The 21,209-nt window shown below is 36.3% G+C and overlaps 2 protein-coding genes and 1 pseudogene across 2 annotated transcripts; all 3 read left to right on the forward strand.

Annotated features, from left to right (window-relative positions):
• Positions 1-7,907, forward strand: LOC113227227 (juvenile hormone epoxide hydrolase-like). The gene is made up of 8 exons (XM_026460120.1): positions 1-71; positions 4,336-4,527; positions 4,988-5,215; positions 5,781-5,945; positions 6,145-6,330; positions 6,557-6,719; positions 7,030-7,267; positions 7,664-7,907. Exons 2-8 carry the CDS (start codon positions 4,345-4,347, stop codon positions 7,890-7,892), a joined length of 1,392 nt encoding a protein of 463 aa, XP_026315905.1. The 5' UTR covers positions 1-71; positions 4,336-4,344; the 3' UTR covers positions 7,893-7,907.
• LOC113227226 (juvenile hormone epoxide hydrolase-like) lies at positions 7,766-16,360 on the forward strand. The gene is made up of 8 exons (XM_026460119.1): positions 7,766-7,896; positions 9,554-9,745; positions 10,101-10,328; positions 10,973-11,137; positions 12,478-12,663; positions 14,416-14,578; positions 15,681-15,918; positions 16,091-16,360. Exons 1-8 carry the CDS (start codon positions 7,864-7,866, stop codon positions 16,317-16,319), a joined length of 1,434 nt encoding a protein of 477 aa, XP_026315904.1. The 5' UTR covers positions 7,766-7,863; the 3' UTR covers positions 16,320-16,360.
• Positions 16,361-17,226: 866 nt separating this feature from the next.
• LOC113227232 lies at positions 17,227-20,565 on the forward strand (annotated as a pseudogene).
• The last annotated feature ends 644 nt before the right edge of the window (positions 20,566-21,209 follow it).

The following is a 21,209-nucleotide window of genomic DNA, read 5'->3' on the forward strand; positions in this document are numbered from 1 at the left end:
GTCTACGCCGTGGTGCGGGGAGAAGCGCACCAGTGTTGTCTTTTTTATTAAATAGTGTTTTTTATTTACCGGTAAGTGTTTTTTAATTTGGTGATTTTACATTCTTGTACCTTAACGAGTTAGTGAACAACACATTAATACAGGATAGTTATGTTCATTTAAATTTTTTTATTATTTGTTACAAGTCGTCTTGATACCCTTGAGAAAACTGTACCTAAATGCCAAAAAGGTTTTTATATTTATATTTTGTCTATAAAAAGAATAAATAAGTTAATAAGAAATTTAATTAGGAATGCCGTCAGTTTTGCTTTAGCATTATATTTTTGTATTATAAGAGGACGTTTGCACTAAATATTTCCTTAATCTATCAGGCGTCACAAAAGACCACCAGTTTATTTTCTGCAGTTACCTATTCACAGCAGGAATTGGTTATTAGACTGTGGTATTGCTATTGTTACTGCTTTCGTATATGCTCGTCGGTTGAGGATATTCTTGACCAGGCCTTTCTTTAGGACGTTCTCAATATGCACCCTCACACTCGCCTTGTAAATCTGCTTGTCCATATTGCATCCTCTCTACATGATGATGTGTGTCATAATCCTAAAAAGTAGAAGTGGTCTCTGTAAAGATGTGGAGTGGAATTCCTTGCCTGCAGACTTATTCCTTTACCCTTATATATTGGACTTTTTCAAGTTGAGAGTGAATAGGTATTATTTAGGTGTGCATCTGCCCTATCATCCTCCTCATTGTCCTCATTGACCTCATTGTCACTTTCCGTAAAGTGAGATGGAGGTCAAATACGCATTTATTTTTAACCGAATCTGAAAGAGGAGGTTCTCAATTGGTCGGTATCTTTTTGCGTGCATATTATGTGTTTACTCCTATTTTTATTTGTGAACCAATTTCTTGTTTTTGTATAATAAAAAATTTGTACTTCTGACAGTACTTTTTTGTTGGAAAGATCCCATTTAAATTTGAAGAAAATATTCCACTTCTAAGGGGGTAAATTAGGGGATGAATCGTGTTTATTGGATTTGTCAATTTCACCCACTTTTCGTTAATCGATTTAAATAAAATAAAAATTTGGAACAAATGCATAAGCAAACTTTTGAAGTCGGTTTATGATTATATCATAAAAAAATGCATGAAGTGTATGTTTTTTAATGAATTGCTACGGTAACGCTTTTCTTTCTATATTTCTTCCTCCCTTGAGGAATTATTCCAAGGCTGTAGCGGAATTCTCTCATGTCTTTCGTCTTTCTCGTCCACTATGCCTGCAGGGACGTATACCTTCACATGTCATGTTTTATTTTAGGTCTAAAACGACGTAGTTGTCGAGCACGTTTAACATCTTCAGAATATTTTATGAACTGTGTTATTTCATGATAATATAATACTATTTGGTACGTAAGCACGCTGCCGACCTCCGCACACGGTCAAAGGTCACGAGGTATCTTATTCAATTGAGCTAAAGCACCTATTGTTTTGCATATACATCTACATTATGTATAAATGTATATTTCTCTTCTGGATATTGCATAGACTGTCTTTTTCTCCTGACAGTGATAGGGAAATTTGTCTAGTTGTTATTATCTCAGTTATTAAACATTGTACCGATTGTATTGTTTTATGACATGATCCTTATGTAATTCATAATTTTGACTGATAACAGCATAGAGTTAAGAACTATAAATAATATTTCTTCACTTGGAGTTTCGGATTTTGGGATTAAGCTTGTTGATTACCAAAAGTAGGTGTTCGCTATATTTTGATAACGTTATCAAGCGTATCTTTGCTTCAGCCCAGCACTTAAACCGAAACGGGAAATTACTTTCATTCATTTTGAATTCTTTCATGTAATTATTTTTAATTACATGAAAGCTGCACTGCTTTCTGTGTTGATTTTTTTACGATTTTATGAACAATATACGCATGCGTGATCTTATTACTCCAAACCTGTAAAGATAAAGCTTTTAAAATTATCTAGTCGATATTCCACAAATTGTACCTATTATTACCAATTACCACTTTGGTCCATTGCGCACTGTGAGACCATCCTACACGTTTATTTAAAAAAAAGCCTACTCACTTCTAGCCTTGAAAAGCCCTAAATTTTAGTTATCGGTAAAACACAAATACCGGTTGTGTATTTCATTCCTTAAAAGCAGGAAGCAAAGCGCTACATGCGAATGTCTAATTTATCGATGACACAAGGATAGATATAAGGATTAGACATGTCTGCAGGAGGGCTGACTCCAATGGAGGATGGCAACAACGTAGTGTAGGACGCTTTGCGGTAATGTGGACGGACGACATGAGAAAGGTGATCGGCAGCGGCTGAATGCGGGCGGCATAAATCCGGGACAGTTGGTGTGTGTAAGCTGATGACAAGGATTGAGTGTTCCGGAGTTTTTAATGGATCTAAGAAGGAAACAATTCTTTCTGCGAGATGGAACTGATTCTAAAGTTCCTTTTGCACAAAACCGATAAGCAGACCACTTTACAGAGGTGTTCGAGATTTAGAAGCTTCTGTTCCACTAGACATTTGTCGCTAATAAGTCACTTTGCTCTTCGCTCCACTGAGTCAAAGGTAATTCGTATCGGCAGAACCGCAAATAAGGGAATTTCCGTATGGAGAGATTTAGAGTTAATCGACTTCGGAATGCTTTAGGATCACCAATCACTAACTTGTCACTCAACAAGTGGGAATTTATTTCACTTTCTCTTCTTTATCTGGCAATGGCCTCGGAGACCTTCTCGGGTTTGTTGTCGTTTTGTACTTTGACGAGTAAAAACTACACGAATCTCGACAATTTCAAATGTTTTTAATTTATTACACTTGAGATTTTTTAGATCACTATGTTTTTACTACTACTGCTAATTCTGGAGATTCACCTGAGAAAAACTGTATGAGTTGCTATTTTAAATTTCAAATGCGAAGTCCGAAGCCGTTATTGTTCTTCAAGTTGGTATAAAACCGTATTCCTCCAGTCTTCCGCTCCATTGGACAAACGTCAATTGATTTTGTGCTTTATTGAGTAATCATGCTGTCTCACATTTTGCTTCGACAAAGTAAAGGACAGTATTATAGTTAATAACAATAAAATTTAAATTTAAAGAATGTTCCTACGATCACCTTACTATTTATTATGACGGAATCGTCTTTTCGTGTAGTGCTGGTCTCAACGTTAATTTGTCAAAACATAAACCTTGCAAAGTTAAACGCTTTGTTTCTAACATGCCAGCGTAACTCTCCGTCTCTCACACCAAGTGAATTTGTTGCACTATGTCTCTTTTTATTCCGATAACATGAACCGAAATATTCCATTCAATGAAGATAAACTTGCAGAGCTGTGAGTACAATTGACAGCTTGTAGGTATCTATCTATAAGACCTAAAGTAATTACTGCTCACCTCATTTAGGTTTGATAGTGATTACACCTACTAGTGTTGTACAGTTTGAATTTATAACTGTGTTGTGTTGTGGTATTGAATACAGGGTGGCTATGAAGTCAATGCCAAAAGAAGCTGATTCTGTATTTTAAAACGAACAACTTTTGTTCCACATTGTTTTAAATTATATATGGATTTAAACATTGTTACATTCCTGGGTTCTTTGTGAATTTGAGTGTTTAGAAGAGTAAAATAAAGCGAATGCGTATTTTCTTAACTTTCGATGTCCCAAATAAGCGCGTACTATGTTAGCAACAACCTTGCAGACATTACATTATCTACAGTTTAATATAAATAATAGATTCAAACTAGTGATGAGGATTTGTAGAGAGATATTCATGAATGCTGCAATGTTCACCTCTCCAGAAAAATGGATATTCTATCTGTAAAGAAATTAAGAGAGTAGAGTCGTAATGTTCAAAAACGTTCAAGGTTAAAACAGTTTGTCGAAAGCTTCGGCGGTTGTTCTATGCAGCACTAGTGTACACGTCCATTCGTGTTTATAACGAATTACGTTGAAACATTCCCATCGTGGTCAAAGATAATAATATTGTTATGTACCTACAGAATAACTAATTTAAAAAATATTATGTAGGATTACGTGTCATGATTTAATTGACTTGTAATGATTATACATTGAGTTCGTTAATCGTGAACAAGTACATAAATATTATAAAAAGCAAACGTGCTATTATACGAACATTATTAGATATGCGTTTCTCACCAAGCGGTGATGACGTGGTGATGACAACCAAGAAAGGCTTAAAATCTACAAAGCTATTACTAAATAAAAGGTAAACATATTTGTACATACATGATGAATGATCATCATAAGCTCTGACCTTGCAATAGACAATAGAGGCAGCTATTACACTTTTTCAGGTCTTCACTATGGCGAAACTCCTTTTGGGTCTTATAGCAGTGGTCGTTGGATTGGCTGTTTATATGAGTTGCAAGTGCTGCAATCCTCCGAAACCGCCCAACTTGAGTCTCGACGAGTGGTGGGGCCCCAATGAGCTGAAGGGAAAGAAGGATACCAGTATTCGACCTTTCCAGATCAAATTTTCTGAACAGGTAACTTTTATTAGAGTCCACCATCGTGAACCACATGATGTAACAAAAAGATCCGAATATAGTTCAGCGAGTGTTCTTTTAAATATATATTTCAAAATAGATGAATTTTACATTAAATTACCACCGCAGGTATTACTACATTCGTTCTGGTATTCACTATTCTAAAAAGTTGTCATAAAAAGTCGCAAATTCATCTAAGGGATAAGATTCCTGTTGATTTTCTATATTTGCCTCGTCTTTAGTGATTCTTTTTATAAACCGCTTATCAAGTTCTGCAAGTTTATGTATTGTTCCTGATCAATTACCGCGCCTTTATATATAGATCATTGCGGGGTAATAACTGATCGAGACGGTATCCCATTTGCATCTTGTAGATCATGAATAGTCAAATTGTTTATTTTTATGTGTAAATTTTATTTCACGCTTCCAAATCTTAAACATATATTTTTTTATGCTCCAGATGATAATAGACCTAAAAGATCGTCTTATGAAGCATCGTCCCTTCACCCCACCATTGGAAGGCATTGGCTTCCAATACGGGTTCAATACCAAATACTTGGATACCCTGGTGTCATATTGGGCTGAGAAGTACCCGTTTGCTGATCGCGAGAAGTTCCTGAACCAGTTCCCCCAATTCAAGACCAATATTCAGGGACTGGAGATTCATTTTATCAGGGTTAAGCCTCAGGTAAATTTAAGATTTCCTGTTTGAATGGTTTCCTAGGTGAAAAAGCCATTTACTTCTCCACATAACTCTGAAATTACGATAATGGCAGACTAATATAAAATACGACTAAACAATGTGGATAAGAAGGTTAAAGATCTAGCTTGCAGATTTTTTGTCTGCACCAGCAGCTATTCTCTTGCTGCGTTGGCGGGTAATCATTTTTTCATTTCATTTCACTATAAGGGCAAGGGCAACAAATCAGGTCACTGTATTTTTTTAATAAAACAAATGAAACGAAAAGGACGCAAAAGTACTTGGTGCAAACACATTTTTACAATACCTGTACTTTTATCTCAGAGTAAGATTAAGATTTCTTCGTGTTTTCTCTTTCTCTCTTTCTAATATTATTATCAAAAGCTTGCATAAAGTTTTATTAGATACAATTTCATAAAAGCAAATTTTCTAAAACCGTATTTTCGATTTGAAGAAACATTTTTCTAGGCATTGCCGTAAGTCGTTGTTCCTAGGTTTTCTTCCTGTGTTCAATTTTGTGTTATATTGCAATATCTACGTAATTAATTTTAAGGTCCCCGCAAATGTGCAAGTGCTGCCAATTCTCCTTCTCCACGGCTGGCCAGGTTCCGTCCGAGAGTTCTACGAAGCTATTCCAATGTTGACCAAGCAGGCATCGGGATATGACTTTGCTTTTGAAGTAATTGTCCCTAGCTTACCAGGATATGGTTTCTCTGATGTAAGTATACATGACTTATCTTCTGTTAATGTTGGTTAGAAGGAGAGAGTCTCTGTAATTATTGGTATTATTTCATTTTGAGAAGTTGCCTGATTGTAGTTGAAGTTAGTTAGAAAAACTAGACTGAGCTCCACAGTCGCGAGGCGAGGATTCAATCTTTGTATCAATAATTATATGTCTTTCTACTTTTATCTTTCAGGCAGCAGTAAGACCAGGTTTGGGCGTGGCTCAAGCAGCAGTCATAATGAAGAATCTGATGAATCGTCTTGGATTTAATAAATACTACGTCCAGGGTGGCGATTGGGGAGCCGCTATTGTATCTGCCTTATCCACACTTTACCCTGAGGAAGTCTTGGGTCATCACTCTAACATGGCTGTAATTTCGGTAAGGATTTTTATAACTTATTTTAAAAAATCTTTTCGTGTCATGAAAAGTCAAATTAAGAATAAATATGAAAAATGGGCTCTACACCACTATTATTGTATAGTTTTGTTATTAAATTCCAAGTCCAATTACAGATTGTGGATTGCTAAGTCCTTCAGGAAGAGAATTTCATATTACAAAAGTTCTTTACAAATTTAAGTTAGTTTCACTACAACAACACTTACAGACCCCCTGCACAATGCTGAAGACGGTCTTGGGAGCGTTTTTCCCGTCATTGGTGGTGGAACCTCACCTAGCTGACCGCATGTACCCACTGTCTACCGTGCTTTCCATCGCGCTTGAAGAGTTTGGCTACCTCCACTTGCACGCCACCAAGCCTGATACTGTTGGTGAGTTCATGGAGCTTTGAGTCAATGATATTTAATTAGTATTCGAGTGACTTTTAAGAACAAAGCTGCGGGTTTAATCCTTAGCAACGGTTTAATCGTTTAAATTCTTTTCTCTCAGTATACCATAAAGAAATTCGCCTTGTAAGTATATAGTATTCGTAAATATGTAGTAAAACATAAATAGCAAAAGTACTTAATATGCTCAGGGCACTTTTACCGTATGTTCGTTGATCTCATGAATACAAATTGTCACTGATACTATTTATAGCGTCAGGACTAATATTTTTTGCATACTTTTCTATATTCCTAGGCGTGGCGCTCACGGATTCTCCAGCTGGCCTTCTCGCCTACATCGTTGAGAAATTTTCCACTTGGACAGTTCTTGAGAACCGAAACCGTCCCGACGGAGGTCTGAACAACGGGAAATTCTCCAAAGACCAACTGATTGATAACTTAATGATTTATTGGACTAGCAACTCTATTGCTACTTCTATGAGGTTTTATGCCGAAAGCTTCAGCGACAAGCATAGAGCACTACAGTTAGACAGGTGATTTTTAGATTTACTGTACGCTAGTACACTACTCGTGGCTTGTTCTTCAATAGATGATAGCTTTTAGTACTGTACTAGGTATTTATACAAATTATTTCCAACTAATTTTTCCCTCTCTTCCACTCAGAAAAGCTATTAGTAAATTCTTTTTAGCCAAATTGTTTTTAATAAATAATCTGAAAGCCAATTTATGTTTTTATGCTGTTACAAGTAAAGTTCAAAAGCTAAAGAAAGGGCTTTAGATTATAAATTTCATGGCAATCCATCCAGCCATTATCACGCATAGTATATAGTAGGTATATCCCAACTTTCGAATTTATAAAATTTGTGGCTTGAGCAGTATTTGGAAGTGATCTAACAAATATTACTCACGGACTAAATTTTCTTTTACAGTATAAAAACTTCAGTTCCAACTTGGATTCTTCAAGCGAAAAACGAGCTTGCCTACCAACCTCCAGGCTTTCTGAAGACGAAGTACACAAACCTTATAGACGTGACAGTCCTCGATGATGGCGGCCATTTCTTTGCTTTTGAATTGCCCAAGGTGTATACAGAGGATGTCTTCAAAGCTGTAAAAGCATTCAGAGAATGGCATGCTAAGGCCAGCAAGACTGAGTTGTGATTTGGTAAATAATTCGTTGATGTGGATTAGGTGTAAATATAATGGGATTGTAAAATAAAGTTGTTTCATTTCTATCGATGAAAAATGTGAATTCAAATAATTCTAATTAGAGGTTTAATAGCCGTACAGTTTGTTTAGTGAAAGTTTTATATGAAACATTCGTTTACGTTCGAAAGCGTTAATCGAGTAAATTCATAACAATGCCTTTTTTTATAACATTCTTATGTTTTATCTTGATTTTTCGAACGATTTTTTGGATTCTTTTCGGCGATAGTCAACTTTTTCCTTAAGAATTCACCACACTTACCGACGCGGAATCTGCTTGAGACAAGTGAAGGGTAACCACACTTGTGACATTAATTCGACTTGGTGTCAACGCGGCCGATCGAGCGTCGTTATCTCCATTCAAATCGTCTCGTATCGGGGGTATATGAAATTTTCGGAATACAATATATTTAGGGCTCTCACACATACTTTAACTGCCTCGGTGGCCGGACGGTTCCAGGTTTGATTCCCGGGCCGGGAGAAATAATTGTATGGCCTACATTTAGTTCTCTCGTGAGTTTGGGTGTAATTTGTGGCTGTCTATGTGTCTCCATGGTACCCGCGACACAGGGTTTCCCTTTTGCGGGGCTGTGTTCAGTGTGTGTGTTATTATAGGGAATTTGACTCCGTGGCCGTTCACCGTATAAATGTGGAAGCGTAATGCCTTGTGCGAATTCTTGGAATATCCATAACATAGGGAGGAACTCCAGCCTACTTCTAGTCTACCGGCGATGGAAAGGCGGAATTGCGGATTGAATCGTTCAATGCCTTTTCACACTTTCCGTGCTATCTCCTGTGGTATATTGTGTATTCTAGAAAAATACAGCGTTATTTATTATTTCCTTGCAGTTCTTTTCTTTCTATTGAAACCATAACGATAGTAGCGGTAGAGAGATGCACAAATTGATACTGTCACATCCGTATGCTTTGAAAGGGACATGTGGGATGAATACCACGTTTAGCAATAGCGTCGTCCTTAACGTTAACTCAAAGGAGTTTATCAAAATTTGTCGTGCTACGGGAATTCATGGAAATAAGTTACGTGATTCTATTCGTATGGAAATCAAGAGATAACGTTTCAGTGTATACTGATTTTCAAGGTCAGAACAGAGAATGATTGTTTTGACTAATAATCTGCAACACAGTGCAGCAATCACGGTCGCTTGTGTTTGTAACGGATACGCTAAATCATGAGTTTTTTATAATCACCACTATTATTGTGCTGAAAGATAGCTCGTTAAATTCGATGTGTAAATAGAATAATAAGGTATCTGGGTTATTACATTACGTAACCTTATATAAAACACTTGTAATGATGATAAAAGGGATTTGTTACTTGTATAGATATACACAAATATTATAAAAAGCAAATCTGCTATTATACGATTATCATTAGATACGGGTGTCTTACTACGGAACGACGTAGACACGACGCGACGCAACAAAGAACGGCGTCGTTAATTGAATTGCCAAGAAAGGCTTAAAACCAACGAAGCGATTGCTAAATAAAAAGTAAATATATCTGACTTAAATGAGCATCTTAACATTAACCTTGCAGTTAATGAAAGATAACGTTTATTTGTGCAAATGCTGTAAATAACTTTAACATTTTCCAGGTCATCGCCATGGCGAAACTACTGTTGGGTTTTTTAGCAGCGGTCGTTGGAGTGGCTGTTTATATGAGTTGCAAGTGCTGCAATCCTCCGAAACCACCAAACTTGAGCCTCGACGAGTGGTGGGGCCCTAATGAACTGAAGGGAAGGCAGGATACCAGTATTCGACCTTTCCAGATCAAATTTTCTGAAGAGGTTCGTGACTTTTAATGGTAGCAGGGATTGTGAATGTTGCCCAAAAACTTCTGACAGAATTATGCACTCTATGCAATTTATCTATTAAGGAATTGTATTTATAAGAATTCCAGCTGAATTATGTCCGTGCCTCTTTGTTACACCCTATACAAGTATACTATGTAAATAATGAATGAAATTGGCGATTTTGCCGATAATGTGTGATTTGGTCATCTTTTACTTTGTGTTTCCACCAATCACCGTCCCGTGGCATCTTGATTGTTCGGTCAGTATCGCGTTCCGCAGATCACGAGTAGTCATAGCAAATTTTCTTGAGCGCATTAAAGTATATATTAATTGTTATTCTATGTTCCAGATGATAAAAGACCTAAAAGAACGCCTCAACAACCATCGTCCCTTCACCCCACCATTGGAAGGCATTGGCTTCCAATACGGGTTCAATACGAAATATCTGGACAACCTGGTGTCATACTGGGCTGAGAAGTACCCGTTTGCTGATCGCGAGAAGTTCCTAAACCAGTTCCCTCAATTCAAAACCAACATTCAGGGGTTGGACATTCATTTCATCAGAGTTAAGCCTCAGGTATGCAGGGACTTTAACAAATACTTACTTGCCCGATTCAAACTAACGGTTGCACATTTTGACAAGTTAGATTTATAACTACATTAAATAATCAATGGGAACGAATTGGGTTATCCGAAAAGTATACTACATTGAAACGAAAAGCACTTGCGAGATGAACCAAAACATGACAATACTGTCTAATAATAGAGCTATTGAGCAAAGCGTCAGCTTTTTTCCTTCAACATTTTTATTTATGACATATATTAATTTCAAGACCCTTATTCTAGTAGTCTTATTACTAATGAAGTTATTCTTGGTGAGTTATTCTTTAGTTATTTTTTTGTTTTTGAGCATTCAGTTATTTACTTTCAAAGCTTGTAGATTTTAATAATTTCAAAACCCCAGCCTTACGTTCACTCAACTTTCTTAGAAAAGCAGACTAGACATTATAATATACCATTACACGTACAATTTTAGAGAGGGGTGTTTTTTTTGGAAATTCGTATAATTTAGTTCTGAGTTCAATAAGCTTGCCCAATGTGATTTCAACCCCAAAGAATAATTTAACTTCATATTTCGTATTTTTCTTTCACAATTTCCTACGTTGTTCGTAATGAGTTCAATTTTGTGCGACACTAATTGCAATTTCTAATTCTTTTAAGGTTCCCCCAAAAGTACAAGTGCTGCCAATTCTTCTTCTCCACGGCTGGCCAGGTTCCGTTCGAGAGTTCTACGAGGCTATTCCATTACTGACCAAGCAGACACCTGGATATGACTTTGCATTTGAAGTTATTGTCCCTAGCTTGCCTGGATATGGTTTCTCTGACGTAAGTAAATATCGCTTGTCTATGTTTTTAATTAGGCCCAAGTTTTTCTTCAATTAAAGTAGGCAGTCGGAAGAGCAGGGAAGTCCTTGCTGCAGTAAAATAATAATATCGTTTTAATTTTGGAAAGTTACCTGATGATAATCGGTAGGTACAGTGTAAAACTTAACACGGTATGTAACACCGCTCTGTTTATTTCTAAGCTAAGCAGTAATGCTGTCTGTATTCTGGATTTAAGGGTAGGGAGACACAACGGGTTCAAAGGCATAAAAGGAACGGACTTAAGATATTATGGAAATTTCTTCGTATAGTAAACGTCTATAAGAAGCTTCTATCCATTACGAGGACCATTTGTCTATTCGTCGATTTGAATATCTGGTCTGATCATAGCAAGTTACACAACAAGCTGAATTTATTTTCTGTCCGTCTATAACGGACTTCAAAAAAGGAGGAGGTTCTTAATTCGGCTTTAGTTTACTTTAGTTACTTCTATAGTATAATGTCCTACGGGATTCTCATGTGGGGTGAAGCGGCAGATATTCAAACCATGTTTGTATTGCAAAAACGAGCGATTCGTTCTGTGTACCGTCTAGGCTCTCGGGTTCCTCACAAAGAAAAGTTTAAGGAGACTGGTATCATGACTGTGGCACACAGTACATTTACTCAAATATTTTATATGCCCGTAAAAATAATTTCAATAAGAAAGAAGATATCCATAATATTAACCTTAGAGCTAAGTCCAAACTCATGGTACCACGATTTCGTTTAACCAAGGTAAACAACTCTTTTATGGGGAACTGTATACGTTTTTACAGTAAGATTCCGGAGCATATATTAAGTTTATCATTTCCTAAGTTTAAAAACTACATTAAAAATATTTTGATCGAAAAATCATATTACAAAATTGAAGACTACGTGTTAGATAAAGATGTATGGAAAGACGACATGGCTCCAGAATCCACACAAATTTGATTCAAAGTGTATTCCATAGCATTTAAGTTTATTTGAAAAGAGCAATCCCTAGAGTTTCTTGCTCGTTCTTCTCAGGGAGGTCAGCGTAGTGAACGAGCAGTAGCTTAAATGTGACGTTTTCAAGTGTAAATTTATTTTACCTATGGAATAAATAATCTTTGACTTTGACTTTGACTTTGACTGTATGTTTTTTTTTGTGTGCCATAAAACATAAAGTTGGCAAGTTTATGTATTTTTTCCTATTTTTTATAGTTTCACCAGCTCCCTTATCCCAAAACCGAAACCTAATAATATATACTTACATCACTGTTTAGCGGCGTATCTGTGTTTTGAGTCTGTCTAAATTAGGCCTTTCTTCTTCTAAACTCCAGGCTGCAGTAAGACCAGGCTTAGGTGTGGCCCAAGCAGCAGTCATAATGAAGAGTTTGATGAACCGTCTCGGCTATAAGAAATACTACGTCCAGGGCGGCGACTGGGGAGCCGCCATCGTGTCCGCCATGGCCAAATTTTATCCCGAAGAAGTTTTAGGTCATCACTCAAATGCGCTTTTAGTAATGGTAATTTGTGATATTGTTTTCTTATTTTATGTTACACACGAGACACTATAATTTCCTATGGGCCAAAAGCTATTTTGAAGACATATTTAGAAGTTGGATAGTGACATCTTTGTTATTGTAATACAATGTAATCGTAGACTGCATTATTATCATAGTATAATGAGATAAGTAGGTAGGGTGACTTCGTACAAAATCTTGTATTGATAAAAGCTTGTATAATGTGCACGCCCGCCGCGCGCTTTGTACGGACGCACACATTCGCATGAAGTCACGGTGCACTCACGTAGTATATTATGACGGTTAGCACTCACTGAAAAAAAATCCGCGCGTAATCGGCCCGGCTTATTATGAGCACCTACCCGTTGACTTAAAAAAATGAGCCTAATGATGAAACATTTGATCGTCGACTAAAAGACTTTTTGTTGGATAATGCGTATTATTCCACTGAAGAATAGTGGGACATGGTCTTGTAATATATCGCACCCTTAGTAATATAAGGGCACAATCCAAAAAAAGTAGATTTTTGGGAAATTTGGGAATTGATAGGGACTTAAATAATAAATGGGATCAAACTTAAATAACTGCATATTTCTGTTATATTTTTTGTACTATATGGCATAAGCATGTTATTTGAAAAAATAGGTGTAATGTAGGAATCCAGAATCTTAATACGCGATTTTCCAAAAATCTACTTTTTTTGGATTGTGCCCTTATATTACTAAGGGTGCGATATGTTGTAATTTATAGATTATTAGGTATAGATATTATTTTACAGAAATGAATAAATTACATAAACTTTATGCATACAATCATTATATTGACATAATTATTATTATATTATTTAATATGTTCCTACATTATTTCACATAACTACATTGACTATGTTAAAATTACGTAGTACAAAACATGTAGTGGATATTTGTAATTTTTTGAAATTTAGCATTTATTACTATGTGTAACGATTCTTGTAATACAATGTATTGTATATAATAATGTAAAGTTTACAAGATAATAAAATAAATCTAAATCTAAAATCTAAAAATCTATAGAATTAAAGTCTTTGTTCGGTGTTTAAAATATTACACAAATACTTGACGTGTTTACTATGGTTTAAACAAGAGTGACACAAATTCTGAATTGTTCAGAATTGAATTAATTTTTCATAATATTTTTTTCAAATTCATTTATTCGCTTTCGATAGGGTAGAGTACATTATAAATGTTGATGGTAAAATTTAATTAGAACTTAATTCTAGTCAGCCTTAAACAAAAGCATGCAATATAATAATAAACAATTAAACAATATAATCCCCAATTAAATGAATTGATATATGCCGTGGTGGATGTCATAATTTAATGAGAGAAATAAATAATTGTAAAGGAATGTATGCATCAATCAGTTAGTCTTTATATTTCATGAAATTATATTCCTGTAATCGAGGTACCACTCTATAATACTGGTATAAAAATATCAATTCGTAAATACTTCATTTAACAAAGGTTTTTATATGTCAGGAGAATATTAATGATGGACATCTTAATTTTTTTAAATTATATTGAGAACCTGTGTAGGTACTAAACTAATAATGTGACAACCATACGCTCCGGATGCGCCGAAAAGGCGGAAGTTGCCCTGTTTGTCTTATTATAATATACTATTCTTTAGCATAAAGAGTCCTTTATTAAGGAAACCAAGTCACAAAATGGTATATTCGAAACTCGCAATAGTAGTGCTATGAAAACACCTTTACAGACTTCGTGTACAACGCTGAAGATGTTTATTGGAGCGTTCTTCCCATCATTGGTGGTGGAACCTCACTTGGCTGACCGCATGTACCCACTGTCTACCAAGTACTCGATCCTTCTTGAAGAGATGGGTTACGCTCATTTGCACGCCACTAAGCCTGATACTATTGGTAAGTTCATATAGTTTTGATTCACATATTACACCTTAATACATGTAACATTTAGGAGCAAAATCGTGGTTTTTATCTTGAGTATTTGCATCGCGAAGGAATCAACAAAATGGAATTGCACAGTGGCAGTGGAAGTACATCATACGTAGTCGAATCATAAGTTCTGTCACACACTTTAATGCTTCCTACTAAATAATTTGTGTATAAAAATAAATAAAGTTAATTCGAAACTACCGCCTTGATTTTCAACACATGTCTTCAGTTTTTAACACATGCATTACTCGCAGTAGAGCTCCTTGTGAAAGACTTCGTCTAGGGTAGCACTGCCACCTTACCTATTTCTGCCGCCAAGCAGTAATGTCAGCATTACTGTGTTCCGGTTTTGAAGAGTAAGGGTGCTGGTGAAATTACAGGCACATGAGACTTATCAACTTATGTCTCAGGGTGACGGGCGCATTGGCAGAGCTTTGCGATTTAAAGTCCTGAGTGGCACTGCAACTGTTATGAACAGGCGTGTAGCTTACCATCAGGCGCACGACTTGTTAGCCCTGTCAATTGATATTATAAAAAAAAGGCTGCGCAGCCAGTCATCAACCGTAGAGCGCACGACATCAATGTCAATGTCGACTGCTGATAGCAGCATAAAAAATTGATATCACTCAAAGTGTCCATCATCCTATGATGGTATACGATCCTATGATCAAATCAGATATGATGAGGATGATGGACACTTTAGTGATGGACAGTGCTATCATAGGATGATGGATACTTTGAGTGATATCAATTTTTCATGGGTATTATAGCGTATAATTTGATTGACTACCTTTATTATTTTTTCTTTTTTCTCTCTTGGTATCGTTTGATGGTATGGTAAATAATCTTGCGTGTCAAATTCAAATTATTGAAAAGTATTGATCTCTGAATCATAGGTATTAAAAATATTTTGTTTTTAAACAAAAATAAATCCAAATTTAAACACATGAAATAGTTTACGATCAGGTGTTGTTAGAGCTCATGACCTCGTATACTCGGAACGCATGTGCTGTGTGTTCATTGATTTTAATGTGGACATCAAAATGTAATACTTTTTCCACGTTCACAGGTGTTGCTCTTGCGGATTCTCCATCGGGCCTTCTCGCCTACATCGTAGAGAAATTCTCCACCTGGACAGTTCTTGAGAACCGAAATCGTCCCGACGGAGGTCTGAACAGCGAGAAATTCTCCAAAGATCAACTGATTGATAACTTAATGATTTATTGGATTAGCAACTCTATTACTACTTCCATGAGGTTTTATGCTGAATACTTCAGTGATAAACATAGGGCACTGGACTTGGAAAGGTGAATATTTGGAATAATTCCGTAAGATTAAATTAACCGTTGCCGAGTTGGTAGAATGATTAAATAATAACCGTTATACTAAGAGCGTATCTTAACTATATTCTCGCTCCTATAAAATTGGTAGCTTAAACAGAGTTTGGAAGTCACTCACAGTCTAAATTTCCTTTCACAGTGTCGAATGCACAGTTCCAACCTGGGCTCTTCAAGCGAAAAACGAGCTCACCTACCAACCTCCAGGCTTTCTGAAGACGAAATACAAAAACCTTATAGACGTGACAGTCCTCGATGAAGGCGGCCATTTCTTTGCATTTGAATTACCCAAAGTGTTTACTGAAGATGTCTTCAAAGCTGTAAAAGCTTTTAAAGAATGGCATGCTAAGGCCAGTAAGACCGAGTTGTGATTTTGGTAATTAATTCAAGTTGTTTATAATAATATGAAGTGTAAATATAAAGAGATTTTAAAATAAGTTTGTTTTATTTCTACCAATGAAAACTATACCTTTGAGGTTTAATATCCGTATGATCGATTGGAAGTCTGCTGCTCCCATAGCTCAAGGCACTGTTGCACTTCTTCATGTGACGCTTCAGTACAGTCCGTCACGCTTGTAGTGACTTTCAGTAAGCATTCAGAATAAGCACCTTATGTAGTATAACAGTTACTATTATTATATGTTATAACGTTAGAAAATTGATTGACGGATTAAAATTTTTAGTTAACTTTCTTGTAGTGTAGAAAAATAGTTGTATTTAATATTTGTTTCAATTTTGTTCTTGCCTGTTCATGTTTCTGTTGGTATGGAAAACAAGAGATATGGTTTTAGTATCAGGTCAGGTATAGTCAAGGTCAGAAATTATGCAGTATTCACGGTCGTTCGTGTTTATAACGAATATGCTAAATCATGATGAGTTTTTTATAATCACCATTTTTATCGCGCTAGAAGACAGTTCGTTGAATTCATAGTATAAAATTTATATAAAACACTTGTAATGATGATAAAATGAATTCGTTAATTAATTGTATAGATATACACAAATATTATAAAAAGCAAGACTATTATTATACGGTTATCATTAGATACGGGTTTCTTACTACGGAACGACGTAGACAGGACGCGACGCAACAGAGGTCGGCGTCGTTAAGTGAATAGCTAAGAAAGGCTTAAAATCAACAAAGCGATTGCTAAATAAAAAGTAAATATATCTGACTTAAATAATGATCTTAACATTGACCTTGCAGTTAATGAAACATAACGTTTATTTGTGCAGATGCTGTCAATAACATTAACGTTTTCCAGGTCATTGCCATGGCGAAACTCTTATTGGTTTTTTTAGCAGCAGTCGTTGGAGTGGCTGTTTATATGAGTTGCAAGTGCTGCAATCCTCCGAAACCACCAAACTTGAGCCTCGACGAGTGGTGGGGTCCTAATGAACTGAAAGGAAAGCAGGATACCAGTATTCGGCCTTTCCAGATTAAATTTTCTGAAGAGGTTAGTAGCTTTTAATGATAGAAACTATTGTGAATCATTTTTGCTTAAAACAAATTTCAAAAATATGCACTCTATATTACTTTAATGTAGAATTTATTTATCGAGTATACGTTTTCACGATTGTTACACATAGGAAATTAAACTATTTTTCCGAATTTGTATCGCTGACTTTACCACCTCAGTCAACCGTGATCATGGGACCTGTAAAGAGCCCGAAACGTTTTGGTCTGTTTGAAAAAATAAATATACGCGATTTATAATTATGTGTGTTATATGTTTTTTTTACTTTGTGACTGAACTGATCACCATCTCGTGGCAGTTTCATTGGTCGTTCAATATCGCGACTCGCAGATCACGAGTAGTCAAAGCAAATTGTTTCTTGAGCGCATTATAATACTAATAATAATTATTCCTTGTTTCAGATGATAAAAGACGTAATAGAACGCCTTAACAAGCATCGCCCCTTCACCCCTCCATTGGAAGGCATTGGTTTACAATATGGTTTCAATACCAAATACCTGGACACCCTGGTGTCATACTGGGCTGAGAAGTACCCATTTGCTGATCGCGAGAAGTTCCTGAACCAATTCCCCCAATTCAAGACCAATATTCAGGGATTGGATATTCATTTCATCAGAGTTAAACCTCAGGTAGGCGTAACTTACTTTAGCAAATTCTCATATACCGGATTCAAATTAAGGGTTGCCTTTTTGGACAAAACATTTTTCGCAAATTTGACTCAAACTGTATTTATAGTTATTGAATAATAATATTTGTATTTTATACTACAACATTTTTATATATAACATGCACTTCAGGATCGTAGCTCTATTACTACTAACGTTATTCTCTGTGAGGGATCCTTTAGTTTCGTACTTACGTATTTGAGCATTAAACAGATATTATTTATAAAGGATGTAGGTTTTAATAATTTTCCCTTTATTCGAGTTGTATTAAAAGCATGTTATACACGTCCGTGTATTTAAGAGAATTCTTATACTTCAGCTCTGCCTTCACCAACTACGCCCAATGTGGTTTTAGCCCCAATAAATCATTCTTATTATTATTATGCGCGATATGAATTGCATTATCTAATTCCTTTCAAGGTTCCCTCAAATGTGCAAGTGCTGCCAATTCTCCTTCTCCACGGCTGGCCAGGTTCCGTCCGAGAGTTCTACGAGGCTATTCCATTATTGACCAAGAAGACACCTGGATATGACTTTGCATTTGAAGTTATTGTCCCTAGCTTGCCTGGATATGGATTCTCTGACGTGAGTAAATATCTCTCGTCTATCTTTTTCTTTTTATTTAGGTGCTTCTTTTTTCTTCAATTAAAGTAAACTGGCAGATGGAAGAGGAGTTTCACTAGAAATATTTTTTATTAAATGCTAAAAATTAATTTTTTTTTTTATTTATAACAAATCCAAAAAAAAAATTAAAAATAATACACGTCTTTTAAATTTTGAAAAGTTACCTGATGATAGCTCATAGAGCAAAACTCGACACGGTAAGTTCCACTGCTCGGTTGCCATATTCCTGTACGAGAACTATCTGTGTATTCGCCGGTTTGAATATCGTTACGAAAAGAGTTAGAGGGTTAACGGGTTAGCAAGTTACAAAAATATTGCAATCCGAATATGTTTTCTGTCCGTTGATACTTGATCTCAGTCTTTCTAAAATATGCCTTTATTCTTCTATCTTCCAGGCAGCGGTGAGACCAGGCTTAGGTGGGGCTCAAGTAGCAGTCATAATGAAGAACCTAATGAACCGTCTCGGCTTCAAAAAATACTACGTCCAGGGCGGAGACTGGGGAGCCGCCATTGTATCTGCCATGGCTACATTTTATCCTGAAGAAATTTTGGGTCATCACTCTAATATGGCTTTTATTATGGTAATTTGTTAAACAAGTAACCATAGTTTCCTACGCGTGTCATGAAAAATATCTAAAAAAATATTTAGAAAATGTACAGGCCCGTGTCTATTGTGATATTATTTATTCGCAGACAGCATTATTACGGGGTATAAGGAGACTGTGTGTCATTAAAGCTAGCAATACAATTAAAAACTTTTCCGTGTGTTCTAACGACTTATTATGAATTGAGGAGTCCTTTATTAAGGAACCACATTACAAAATTGTTATTTAGAAATTCACAATAGTAGTATTATGAATCTTTACAGACCTCCTGTACAACTCTGAGCACGATTTTTGGAGCGTTTTTCCCATCATTGGTGGTGGAACCTCACTTAGCTGATCGCATGTACCCACTGTCTACCAAGTACGCGATTGCTCTTGAAGAGACGGGCTACGCCCATTTGCACGCCACTAAGCCCGATACTGTTGGTAAGTTTATATAGTTTGGACTCAATCCTACCTTGATAACCAAATCACGGTTTTCGTCTTGACATTGCGAGGAATTCAACAACATATAATTTACAAAACTAATCGAATACTTCTATAGTAACGATGGAAATACATTATACACTCGGAACACTGTTTTTAATTTCATTGCTGACATAAAAGTGTAATACTTTTTCCACGTTCACAGGTGTCGCTCTCGCGGATTCTCCATCGGGCCTTCTAGCTTATCGTAGAGAAATTCTCTACCTGGACAGTTCTTGAGAATCGTAACCGTCCCGACGGAGGTCTGAACAGCGGGAAATTCTCCAAAGACCAACTGATTGATAACTTAATGATTTATTGGATTAGCAACTCTATTACCACTTCTATGAGGTTTTATGCTGAACACATGAGTGATAAACATAGAGCACTGAAATTGGACAGGTGAATATTTATTTGGCATAATTCTACCTGGCCGTTGCGGCGTCGCTGAGATGGATTAATAATAAACAAACTGCAAGTAACACTAAAAGATCAAATTTTTTCCGCAGTGTCGAGTGCACTGTTCCAACTTGGGTTCTTCAAGCGAAAAACGAGCCTTCCTACCAACCTCCAGGTTTACTGAAGACGAAATTTACAAACCTTATAGACGTGACAGTCCTGGATGATGGCGGCCATTTCCTTGCATTTGAATTACCCAAGGTGTACACTGATGATGTCTTCAAAGCTGTAAAAGCTTTCAGAGAATGGCATGCTAAGGCCAGCAAGAGTGAGTTGTGATTTTGCTAATTAATTTAGGTTGTCTATGAGGTGTGAATACAATGAGATTTTAAAATAATGTTGTTTTATTTCTGTTAATGAAAAATGTACATACCTTTGCTTACCTCTAACTAGTGAAAGTTTTGTGATTCACTGTTTGACAACGTCGACGCAGCTGGATGTCCACGACGCCGATCAGCCATCGCCGGCTTTGAGTCAGCGACAGTGCGTATTGTGATAAATATAATGAGTTTATAAAATAAGGTGGTTTATTTTTTTAGACTTTTGGAGAGTTGTTGGTTGGTCTTGCGAAACACGCAGTTGGTAGAAATCTGGGAACATAAATTGGACAACCCAGCTTATTGAGGTACATTTTGTAATCTCTTAACTAGTTGGTTAATATACGAGACTTGCCGCCCGTGCTGCGGTGTAGTGCTGCGCTTTTGTGAATGGCTTCAGTTGGTCTCTCAGGAGCGTGGTATCAATTCAGCGGTGTCAACGGGCGGCGGGCGTACGTACGTAACGTACGTAAATTCCACGCGCTGTATGTTTCGATGTTGCATGATTGATGTCACTATAATTCATATCAATGAAAAGTGACTCTAAAATTCAAATGTGTTCGTATTATCTTAGAATATATACACACACACGCACACACTCATAGCCCCGCACTAGGAATAAGCCCACAGACCACATAGTGGATAAAT

Source organism: Hyposmocoma kahamanoa, unplaced genomic scaffold (genome assembly GCF_003589595.1).
Source record: "Hyposmocoma kahamanoa isolate Upper Pololo Valley unplaced genomic scaffold, ASM358959v1 204, whole genome shotgun sequence".
Classification (NCBI taxonomy): Eukaryota; Metazoa; Arthropoda; class Insecta; order Lepidoptera; family Cosmopterigidae; genus Hyposmocoma; species Hyposmocoma kahamanoa.

Bases quoted from the DNA above. Each gene is read 5' to 3' on its own strand.
- LOC113227226 (XM_026460119.1), top strand. From the start codon at position 7,864: ATGCTAAGGCCAGCAAGACTGAGTTGTGATTTG. The intron at 9,746-10,100 runs GTTCGTGACTTT...TCTATGTTCCAG, and splicing joins AGATCAAATTTTCTGAAGAG to ATGATAAAAGACCTAAAAGA. The intron at 15,919-16,090 runs GTGAATATTTGG...TTCCTTTCACAG, and splicing joins AGGGCACTGGACTTGGAAAG to TGTCGAATGCACAGTTCCAA.
- LOC113227227 (XM_026460120.1), top strand. From the start codon at position 4,345: ATGGCGAAACTCCTTTTGGGTCTTATAGCAGTGGTCGTTGGATTGGCT. The intron at 5,946-6,144 runs GTAAGTATACAT...TTTATCTTTCAG, and splicing joins CAGGATATGGTTTCTCTGAT to GCAGCAGTAAGACCAGGTTT. The intron at 7,268-7,663 runs GTGATTTTTAGA...TTTCTTTTACAG, and splicing joins AGAGCACTACAGTTAGACAG to TATAAAAACTTCAGTTCCAA.